Raw genomic sequence first — 11,388 nt, 5'->3', positions numbered from 1 at the left:
ATAATAATTGGAGAATGAAGGGAAATCAAATGTGCTACAATGTACTCTCCACTAATGGCCACAGTGGCTGTTGTTCAGCAAATGTTTGGCCCTGCTTCAAACTATTATTTACCATATATTAAAGTTTGCATGTGTGGAATTAGTTAAATAGTTGCCAATGTGGACACAGGTGATAATTGCAGGATAAATTAAATTTATTAAACGTAAGAAGTCAGTGAAATGACTCAGTAACGTCAGATACATGATAAAATGTATGTAAAGCTGGCTAACATTATGACATATTATGTTTATGAATCTAAGAGGAAGAATGGGGTTTTATTCTGTCAACAGTTAAAGTCTTACTTTGAGTAACATGGGTAACTGAAGGATGGAGGAAAGGTGGAATACAGGACATTCCAAGAAGTTTCCACAATCCTCTATGTGTGCTTTGTTATTACCATAAACCAAATATAGGAATTCAAACTAGTCACCTTCTGGGTATCAGGAGGCCAAGCAAATAAAAAGTGGTTTTGGTCCAGGTTTTAATTTGCCCAAACAAAATGACATAAAGGCACACATACTTACACACAGTAGCTACTATGATGCCATTAGGAACTATAGTTGCTTGCATGCACCTGTAATAGAAATGATGATGATCACTCCAATGTGAAAGTGTCTCCTGTTTTACACCATTCTATATGAAACATTAAAACTACCACTGTTTGACACTAACTGGGCTATATCTTGATACTGGCTGATCTTTGACATAGTGACTTTGCTAACAGCCTTCATTTTTAGAGGAAGAAAAATAAATTACTACTTTGACAAAGTAACCAGTAGCAAAGGTTTGCATTCTGTTTCCCAAACTGTAATCTCTGTAATCGCACAGATGCACATTATCCTCTGACACCTGGCATCACCCAGCAGCTGCTCTATTATTTGACTCTCATGAGTAGACTAGTATCTTTGAACAGTCTGCAGCGTTAGATTTTGTTCATCAGGTAAAACATACAGCCCTCATGGTGAGGGAAAATGTTCTTTTGATTTTAGTTTGATTGCTGCACCCAGACTCTCTACGATAACATCTGCTATCACTCTGCTGTTGATAGCAAACAAAAGCATGCCACATATTTAATGTATCTATGCATTTCATTAACATGTCATAATCATCACTCTATCATTTTCACCATCAAACCTTATCACAATGGTTTGCCCAACATTACATTTCCAATAAAAATGATTGATGGCATCAAATTAAAGGAAATTCTAGAGGTTTCTAAATTAAATTAAATCTATGTCTCATCCAATTTACATCCACAGTGGATAACTTCCTCTTTATAAATAACTTTATTGGCACGACTGTAAAATTCATGAGTTTTCAAAGGAGATTATCAGGGAGAGTCATCACACACTGGTGTCAGTAATTTATTTGATGAGTATATGATAGTTGACCACATAAACCATTAAAGGCAATTCACTCAAAAACTATGTTTTCTTTCTTGTTCATTCAGTTGGATGTTTGAGCTTCACTGTGCAGAATGATGTATGTGCAGAGTTGTATGTGTATGTGCCTGGAAGTTATTCTGTCATCACTTAAAGTCTGATACATATTTTTCTTTGGGCCTATCAGGCACTTATGAGCTCACCTATGATTTGTGACCTCACAACTAGTCTAGAAGTCAATCTTGGTCCAATATTCAATTTACAAAGTGTGATGTGGAAAGTTGAAGCCTCCAGTGTACATACACTGAGAATGGACTTTACAGTGAAGTAGGAGATATATTGTGTGCAGCAGTTAAACTTTTGAATAATTATAACCACATAAGATAAATTATAGTTCAAATCTTGCAATCTGACTGTATAATAGCCATGTTATAATGACCATATACTACAGTTATGAAGTTTAACAGACTTTTAACTTTTGTTCTATTCTTAATGATTACTTACATAGCTATCATTAAAATGTGGCCTGCAATCTATAAGGAAGAAGGGATGACGCTGAACTACACTGACCAATGTCTTTGCAGCACTATGGTGCAATAGCTTTCAGATGCAGACCTTGAAGCAAGACAGATAATGTCCGTGAGGGGACACATATGTGAAAGCTTTCTCCAGAACTTTGGGTTACCAGAGCTCAGTGTCCAGAGAAGATGGAGCAGCATTCTTGCCATGTCCAGAAATGCATCTCCTAACAACATTAGTAAGCCTTAGGTTATTGCAATGTGACTCAAATGACATTGGATATTTTTTTCCATGGGTGTGCTTAATGGGAACATTCAAATTAATGTGAAAAAAGACACTCTGTTTAGATCGCTGACTAACTTGAACATTAATTTAACAGTTTACTAATGCTGCATAGGAACTCTTTAAATGACTCTTGTAATTGTTATTTAAAAAATTATACAATTCCTATATTGTAAAATTTGATAATCATTTCATATAAGCAATATGTCATGACTGGCTTCGGTATATGGTGATTATATCACAGGGGGTGTTGTTGGCACAATCTGCCAAGTCCCTTATACTGTCCCTGTATACCCAGCAAGGTTATTATAGTTTTGAAATTTTCTTTAGTTTTTATTTTTATTTAGTTTTTCAGTTTGCTTTTTTATTTCAGTTTCTTTTAGTTAGTTAAGAAGTGATTTAGTAGTTTTAGTTTAGTTTTATTTTGAGGAATTGACTAGTCTCAGTCTAGTTTTTAGTTGCATCCCACAGTCCTCATCAGTATACATTTACTCTCATATATCAGTAGGTCATACTCCAAGTATATTCAGTTTAGTTTTAGTTAGGTTTTCATTGTTCATTGTAGTTTTTATTTAGTTTTCTTTTTTTATTGTAGTTTTTATTTTAATTTCAGTTTACTAAATCATTTTTTCATTGCTAGTTTTAGTTTTAGTCTTACTTTTCGTTAACTATAATAACCCTGATACCCAGTCAGGAGATATTGCTTATATGTAGTATATTTAGATTCTAGAAGGTTTATTTATGGAAAATTAGTAGATGCCATTTTATTGGTAATAATGTGTTTTTGTTATCGTTGTTTGTTTTTTATTGAAAAACCGTATTAGACAAATGGTATTGTACCAAGCAGAGTCTGTCTTAGTACAGATCTGAAAAGGATCTTTAATTAAAGTATATTGGAGGCTGCATATAAACTTAACTGCAACTACTTTTTTTAATAACTATAAATGTAACTGCAAAGCACACACCGTCATAGAATAGAATAAAACAAAAGACAAGAGACAATATTTCTTTTTTAACTTCATTATGACATTTATTGAGCAAATACTGCTGGGAAATTCATGATGATTAAAGTCATGGGATTGCAAACAGTAGCACCTCATTTATTTCTGTATTTAAATTCAAGTCCATCCTATGCATACAAGAATGCATGTATGTGTGCGCATTTACAGTTTTTTTATTATTTGCACTCAGGTAAACATAACAGACACTGATAAAAAGCATGTTTAAGGCTAAGTGTTTCTTCAGGTTCATTAAGCTTTATCTGCTTCAGATACTGGATGTATATGTTCATGTGTTCATCATATCACTGCCCCGTCTCTATCTTCCTGTATATCGTGTATTCGTTGTGAGATTCTTTTTGGCTCAGTCGTATCTTCACATATCAAGTAAGGCTACTTCAGTAGAGCAGGCATCTGTGTAGAGGACCCTCCTACCTGACCTGCTAGTCCCCATCCCCCCCATCCTCCCACCCCGCTTACTTAAACTTAAATAATCTGCTCTACCTGCTCTTTTATAGTGAATTCCTACTTTACAGATAAGAGAGGAAAGTACACCTCTCTCCTGAGCTAGCATGCAGAGACCCCCGCCCCCCTCCCTCCCTCCCACTCATGAACTGCAGAAAGAAAGTAAAAGAGGATCAAATGTCTCGATCGCTTGCTCCTGACCGCGTCTGCAGCGAAGCCCATTTAAAGCTTTCACTCAACATGCATTTTTGAAGGTTTTAGCATTTAAGTTTTGGCTTCGCTCTATGATGTGTCGTGTATGTTTGAGAGTGGTTATCTTTTTTTTTTTTTTACATCGCTCTAGCTGTATGATATCTTTGTTATTTTAGTTCTGGGTTGATTGCTTGTCTTCATATCCTCTTCTCTAGTCCTCTCCTTTCTCCTAGATCCTGCTCAGTCACCCTCTGTCACCTCCTTGACGGACTGGGTGGAGTGCTTCTCCAACTTCTTGGTGGAGACCATCTTCTCCTGCACCGTCTCCTCTACCTCCTGCACTGTCTCGGTCACAGTGACAGACTTGGTGACATGCTGGGATCCATCTTCTCCGGTGGTGATTGTCTCCACGGTTTTGGTGATCACCACTTTCTGGCTGCCATCTTCCTTAACGGGGCTCTCATCTACACCGTTGGCGATCACGTCTTTCTCCTCATCCTTGCCTTTCTCCTCTGGGCTGCTCTTGTCTATGTCGCCATTCATGGCAGCATCGACCTTCTCGACCTTCTTGTCTTCTGTTGGCTCGCTCTTTTTCTCTGTTTTCTCCTCAGCAGCTTTAGGAGCCTCAGGCTTGGCGGTCTCAGGCTTGGCAGTCTCAGTCTTTGGGGATTCAGCTCTTGGAGATTGGGGTTTTGGGGATTCTGACTTAGGGGACTCGGCTTTTGGGGAGCTAGGTTTTGGGGATCCAGCCTTTGGTGAGCCTACCTTGGGGGACTCAGACTTGGGAGATGTGGCCTTGGGAGATTCAGATTTAGGAGACTCAGGTTTAGGTGTTTCAGATTTGGGAGATAAAGGCCTGAGAGAATCAGGTTTAGGAGTTTCAGACTTGGGTGATGCGGGCCTGGGAGACTCTGGTTTAGGAGATTCAGACTTGGGTGATGCAGGCCTGGGAGACTCTGGTTTGGGGGATTCAGACTTGGGTGATGCGGGCCTGGGAGACTCTGGTTTGGGGGATTCAGACTTGGGAGATGCAGGCCTGGGAGACTGAGGTTTAGGAGATTCAGACTTGGGTGATGCAGGCCTGGGAGACTCGGGTTTAGGAGATTCAGACTTGGGTGATGCAGGCCTGGGAGACTCTGGTTTGGGGGATTCAGACTTGGGAGATGCAGGCCTGGGAGACTCAGGTTTAGGGGATTCAGACTTGGGAGATGCAGGCCTGGGAGACAGAGGTTTAGGAGATTCAGACTTGGGGGAGCTAGGCTTTGGTGATTCAGACTTGGGAGATTCAGGTTTTGATGCCTCTGTCTTGGCAGCCTCTTCCTTCTTGTCCTCTGGCTTTGCAGCTTCTGTTTTCACAGCCTCTGTCTTAGCCACAGCTTTTTCTGATTTGTCGTCAGCCTTCTCATCTTTTACAGTCTTCTCATCTTCCTTCTTGCCTTGGTCTGCGTCCTCTTTGTCTTCTTTCTCATCTCCACTTTTGGATGCTTTGTCACTTCCTGCATCGTCATCCTGATCACCACCCTCCTCTTCAGCAGCAGCTTCCTCGTCTCCGCTGCCCTCTTTGTCTCCGGCCTTCTCTTTGTCAGGAGAGGCTGTAGATTCTGGAGCCTTGGAGCACAATACAGTTTCCTCAACTTCCTCCTCCTCTCCTCCCTCTTCTCCTTCTCCTTCATCACCACCCTCTGCATCATCCCCCTTTTCTCCCTCATCCTCTCCCTCACCTTCTTCTTCTTCCTTTTCTCCCTCCTCACCTGCCTCTCCCTCTCCTTCTTCCTCCTCTTCGCCCTCTTTTCCATCCTCTTCCTCTGCCTCCTCAGTGGGTGCGCTAGCGCTAACTTTGGCATCAGCGGCGACTACAACCTCCTCCTCCACCTCTTCCTCCTCCTCTTCAGCCTCACCCTCGCCTTCTCCCTCATCTCCCTCGCCTTCTGCTGCTTCCTCTCCCTCTCCTCCCTCTTCTCCCTCATCTTCCTCTCCTCCCTGTTCAAGTTTGGCAGATAGCTCTTGTGCTATTTCTGCCAGGGCCTCATCAATGTCGGTCTTCTCATCCTCCACCCTTGTCTCCTCGATGATCTCTTCCACAAACTTGTGTTGCACCTTCAACTTGGTACCTTCTGATTTAGGCTTAGACATTTTGGAGGAGGGGACTGGCTGGCGATAAGGGTAAGTGCTGAAGTGGGTCTCTTCACCCTCTAGGAGTTTCCTGGTGGGACAACAAATGTGTATATTGCACATTGAAAAAGTAACCATATGGAAAGTTTCTATATATAAATATTGTAAAATGAATGTAAATGATCATTCTAAATCATTAGTTTTATACCTGTATGCAGCAATCTCGATGTCCAAGGCCATCTTGACATTGAGCAGGTCCTGGTACTCGCGCAGGTGACGTGCCATTTCCCACTTGGTGCTCTTGAGCTCATTATCCAGCTGGTGAATCGTCTCCTGGGGAAACACAGAGCAGACACAACGCAGGGCTGATAAGGAACAACAAAACTGTACAAAGCAAAGATATATTCTCTGTTATGCAGTTTTCAAAATCCCTGTGAAGCCCTGTGAGAGCTACTTTTACTGTTTCTGTTGGATTACTCACTTTCAAACCCGTTTTTTAGCTGCCCACACAGGGGTGAAAAAGAAAGCTTGTTAATTTGTCCCTCTTTTATTGTCTGTGCACATATGGTAAACTGTGTAGACTCTGCGCACCAAAGGCTGCTGCTGTAATATATTCTGACGCAATACAGTATTCTAGAGATGTTGAATGCCTCTTCTTCAAGGGCAGCCTCCACATTTGTTCAATACACCCCCACCCACCCCTCCCCCTCCCCCCAATATCACTATGGTGTAATGCAAGGACAGCGCCAATGAAGGCATCGACCCATGCCTCTGACTCAGCAAGAGATGGAGAGAGAGAGAGTCTGCTGCAGTGTTTCCCTTTAACTGTTTCCTGACACCTGTAAATCTCTCGAGCTCGTAAAGAAAGTCATTGCTGAGTATTTGAAAGTGCAATGATCACGCATTACGCAGCAGAAAATGTTTTAACACAAGCCATGACGTAGACGAGGAAACATAATCCCCTTTACTGTTGTTGAAGAATTTTGGCTTTATTATGTCCTTCAAATAAAAACTGCGTCACTATGATATTAAAATATGAAATATGGATAACATAGAGGCAAAAATAAATGAATTTAATATATGTATCATTGTTATAGCAACATAAACCCCAGATATCAGATTTTGAACACTATTAAACATTTGTTTTAAATTTAAAACACAAAATAAGTAGTTTGACTTAGACTTAGCAGTTTTTTACGCATGACTGTGTCTGTCTGGAGCTGTTTTCTTACCTGCAGGCTGGACAGGTCGCTGTTGTGGCGATCCTCGATGTCATTGAGCTGCCTCTCCAGTGAATCTCTTGTCCCGCGGACGGACTCCAACTCCACCGTCTTGGACTGCAGCTGGCGACGGTAGTCGGATATCTCATCACGGGCGGACTTTATGGCGTCTTTGTTCTGCTCTGCGGCCTCTGTGAGCTTGGCGTAGCGGCACATGAACCAGCTCTCCACCTGCTGCAGGTTTTGGTTGGAATGGCCCTCCAACTCGCAGCGGATCTCCCGGAGTGCCTCGGTGATGTCTGTCTTCTGGAGGTCTTTCCTCTCGACGGTTACCTGAGACGCTTGAATCTGGGCGATGAGGTCGCTCACCTCTTCCTCGTGGTTGTTGCGGATGAAGGCAATCTCATCCTGCAGTGACTGAACTTTCTTCTCCAACTCAGACTTCACCAACTCCGAGTCGCCTGAGTTCTTCTTCAGGACACGGATTATGGCCTCTGTCTCCTCTCGGATGCGGGCTTCTTCGTCAAAGCGGTCCCTCAGCCGCTGGATGTCCTCATCGATGTGGTCGGTGTCGAGCTGAATTTGCGTCTTTTCATGGTGGATTTGCTCCAGCATAGAGCGCAGCTCCTGCAGCTCCTGGTCATAGAGGTCGCCCAGCTGGGAACGAGACACCTGCTTCTGCCGCAGTGCCTGGATCTCCGCCTCGATCTGCTTGTTTTGCTGCTCCAGGTAGTGCACCTTGTCAATGTAAACAACAAACCGGTCATTGAGCCCTTGAAGTTGCTCTTTCTCATTAGATCGCTTGTAGTCTCCGTTCAGGATGGAGTTTTGACTATAATCAACGCTGTCGGCGGAGCTGAGCACCGTAGAGCTGTATGCTCGGGTTGCAGGCACATTCACGCTCCTCTTGTAAGATGTGGTCATGGTGGAGCCAGGGCTTGCCCGGGACCAAGACTGGGAGCGAAAGCCGCTGGAGGGGGTGCCGACGGAGCGGCTGTAGCCGTAGTTGGTCGTCCTAGAATCCATAACTCTCCTGAAGGGACTCCCTATCGTTTCCACCGGGTAACTCATCCGGTTAGACCGGGGGATGTGCGCAGGAATGAAGTGGGACGGTGCAGGAGGTGTAGGAGTGTGTATGGGGGTGTATGTGTGTTATGTGTGTGTGTGTGCAGGTGAGGAGTGTATGGCTCGCACAGCGTCAAACAACTGATCGGTCTGCTCCTTTTATATCCGAGGCTCTGTTTAACAAGCCAAGTCCAAGCAGTTTTTTTCATCCATTGATGGAAGGGAGGGGAGGGCGCATCACCCTCAGGCCGTCTGCTAATGGTCCGGAGTCCCGTTCAGTCTGAACCACGTGGGCTGGAGAAGCTGCATGCAATGTGGATAGATGGATAGATAGATCCTTAAGTTTATGTTGAACTTAATGCACTCTTATATACATATAAATACTTCTGACTTTAAAGTAAGACTCTGAAATCATAGTTTTAATTCACCTTAATGAATCATACAATCAAGATAATGTGAATTTAGTGGTTTTATGTAGAAATTAGTGCTGCAATAGTGCTTTCATTTCAGCACCACGGACAGCGACCAGCAAAACACAATCAGTCTTCTTTCCAATGTGATGCAATGACAGCAGTTATTTTTTATTACAGTTTATTGACATTAACTATGAATGCAAAAATTTGAGGAGAGACCAAACAATGACAGTGTCTCTGCTTAAAGTCTTCCAGGCAAATGCAACGACTTTGCCTGCTTGCTTTGTCTTCAACTTTTCAAACCTGCTTGACTGTGTGAGTGGTAGTGGAGCCAGGAACCAGCATAGCATTTTATAAATAATAACTATATTTATCAGTGTTATTAATACTATTATTTTGTCTATTGTGTTGTGGCAGTACACGTGACAGAACATCAAGAAAAGTATTTATATTTATCTTAAATTAGAGTTTGCATTATCTCAAATTAGTTTTACTGTGATTCTGTATATCACATTGGGACAGGATCATACAGCACTAAAGAATTCAGAGAAGTTTTTGAATGTAACTGATTAGCATAATACATTCCACACAAAACTTGAATACAAATTTAAAGTGTAATGTAATGCTGTTAATTGGATCTCATTCATTGATTTTGAAGCTTTTAAACAAGAATATGCTGATAGGAATAACTTGTGACTGTGATTTTCAACCTCATTGCACAGTGTGCTACAATAATATCATGTCTTAGAAATTCATGTGATTGTAGTGTTTATTGATTTTAGATCATGTCAGCGCAACAAAAAGGGTAAAATATTTTCCAACAGCCATCAACAGGTCTAGCTTATAACCAAACTATTTTTTAAATCATTTGTATAGTATACATGTAGATGTCACCAATATTGTTATAATATTTGGATATTTTCTGTTCTATCCTGTTGTTTGTGGGAACACATAAGCAGTTCAATACATACATTTTTAAAAACACTTGCCCATTATATATGACAGTGTATACATGGTGTATGGTGTACACCACACAGACACTTTCTTTCTGGGAGATGTATCCCTATGTCTATGTGTAGGATCCTCACTAGATGCTAAGCCACATGGGATTTTTGGGTTATCCATCCATTTGCTAAGGCATTTGCCCCGAACAGCAAAGCTTCAGGTTGGGCTGCAGGTCTGGTGTCTGGACCTCATGGACAGGCTATTGATCTGCTATCAATCTTGATGCTTCACTCTAAGCTCAGGTCACTCCGGTCAATGCAGATCGGTTACTATTTGTTGGAGGTAATGCAGCAAAAACAGCTGCATCAGAGTTTTGTCTTGAGGCTCCATTATTGAATGTATTTAATTATGTCAAAAGTATGATCATGCTCCTCTGCAAGTGCCGCCACACTATAGGTCCAACTGCCTGAATACACACAGTAACTGATCAAGACACAATTGCATATGTATTGATTATGGCTATTTTATGGCTAATATAAAATCCATAACATAGTTTTGAATATATAAAAAATGATTCCAAGGTGACACCTTTGAAATTTAGCTTGTTGTGTGTCTAGTATGTAAGTAGAAAACATTTTCTTTTTGCAATACTAAATTAGGCACTTGCCATTAATCACCTGTCTACCTTTTTGTTGCCCCCCTCATTGGCTGCAAGCTGCAAGCTTTAGTCAAGCAGAACTAATGCATCAAGCACAGCCAATTTTAGATTGCTCCTGAGACAGAAAGGCAGACAGAGAGAGAAATAGAGTGAGAGCTAGACCAAGAGGGAGGAAGAGAGAGACAGTCACAATGACTTTCTCCTACTTTGTGTGCACGTCTGCCTATTTTAAGCACTAATATGTGCTGCAAATGATAATACTTCATGAGCCGCACCCACAATCTCCTTGCATGCTGACGTTACAGTGTCCTTGACCGCTGCTCCATGTGACTCTCTGTTCAGGCCCTCCTGCTACCGGCCGGATATCAGACACATATATTTAATTGTTGGCCCGTTCAGTCGGAACCTTGACGTGATTTTAGATGTCCTACAAGGGCGGCGGTGGTATGATGTGCATGCTGGACTGAGGGTGTGTGGGCCTGGAAAAAACAGGGGAGTCAGTCAACATAAGTTCTGGGCTCCAGCGCACTGCAGAAGAGTTGGAGTGTTTTCAAATGGCACTGCAGCAGAAGCAGGCTCTAGCAGGCAGACAAGCCCATCCCAAGCAGCCCCAGTCTGTCCCAGCCTACAGCCTGCAGAGACCAGTCCACACCGTTAGAATGTATAAAGAGTACATTCACCTTTGAATGAGGTCAACACACAAGCATCTTTAGGTGACAGAGTGCAGAGGCATGTTGTTAGTGTACGCTGATACAGAGAATACAAAGACAGTGTGACCTTTAATTCGGCTGATATACAGCTGAGTTGCACAGATAAGCAGCGTTCCAATGTTTGATAAAAAGCATTATTATGACAAATGAAGCTTGCATTCCAAAATAATTTTTTGATTATCAATCGACTGACAGACGCAAAGGCAGACAGCCAAAATGATCAAGGCCATAGCCTGGATTTCAGAAATACAGAGGTTTTTGTTTGAGGTTTTCATTGCATTCTGAGTTAAATAAGTTATTTATTTTGTTGGCTTGATAACAGTCTAATTCAAATGTAATTCAGTAGTCCAAACTGGAATAAGTCTAATAAGTACCCATTATATATAA

The 11,388-nt window shown here is 41.9% G+C and overlaps 1 protein-coding gene across 1 annotated transcript; it reads right to left on the bottom strand.

Annotated features, from left to right (window-relative positions):
- Nucleotides 1-4,002: 4,002 nt before the first annotated feature.
- On the bottom strand, nucleotides 4,003-8,281 carry nefma (neurofilament medium chain a). The gene is made up of 6 exons (XM_053339925.1): nucleotides 7,223-8,281; nucleotides 6,199-6,323; nucleotides 5,688-6,081; nucleotides 5,238-5,654; nucleotides 5,155-5,201; nucleotides 4,003-4,734 (listed from the first exon to the last, which is right to left on the bottom strand). The coding sequence occupies exons 1-6, from the start codon at nucleotides 8,279-8,281 to the stop codon at nucleotides 4,119-4,121; spliced, it is 2,658 nt and encodes an 885-aa protein (XP_053195900.1). The 3' UTR covers nucleotides 4,003-4,118.
- Between the last annotated feature and the right edge of the window lie 3,107 nt (nucleotides 8,282-11,388).

This window comes from Scomber japonicus, chromosome 19 (genome assembly GCF_027409825.1).
Source record: "Scomber japonicus isolate fScoJap1 chromosome 19, fScoJap1.pri, whole genome shotgun sequence".
Taxonomy (NCBI): domain Eukaryota; kingdom Metazoa; phylum Chordata; class Actinopteri; order Scombriformes; family Scombridae; genus Scomber; species Scomber japonicus.
The sequence above is the reverse complement of the archived record's forward strand: the minus strand, read 5'-3'. Positions and strand labels throughout refer to the sequence as shown.

Bases quoted from the DNA above. Each gene is read 5' to 3' on its own strand.
- nefma (XM_053339925.1), bottom strand. From the start codon at position 8,281: ATGAGTTACCCGGTGGAAACGATAGGGAGTCCCTTCAGGAGAGTTATG. The intron at 6,324-7,222 runs GTAAGAAAACAG...GTGTTTCCCCAG, and splicing joins GCGACCTGTCCAGCCTGCAG to GAGACGATTCACCAGCTGGA. The intron at 6,082-6,198 runs GTATAAAACTAA...TTGTCCCACCAG, and splicing joins ATCGAGATTGCTGCATACAG to GAAACTCCTAGAGGGTGAAG.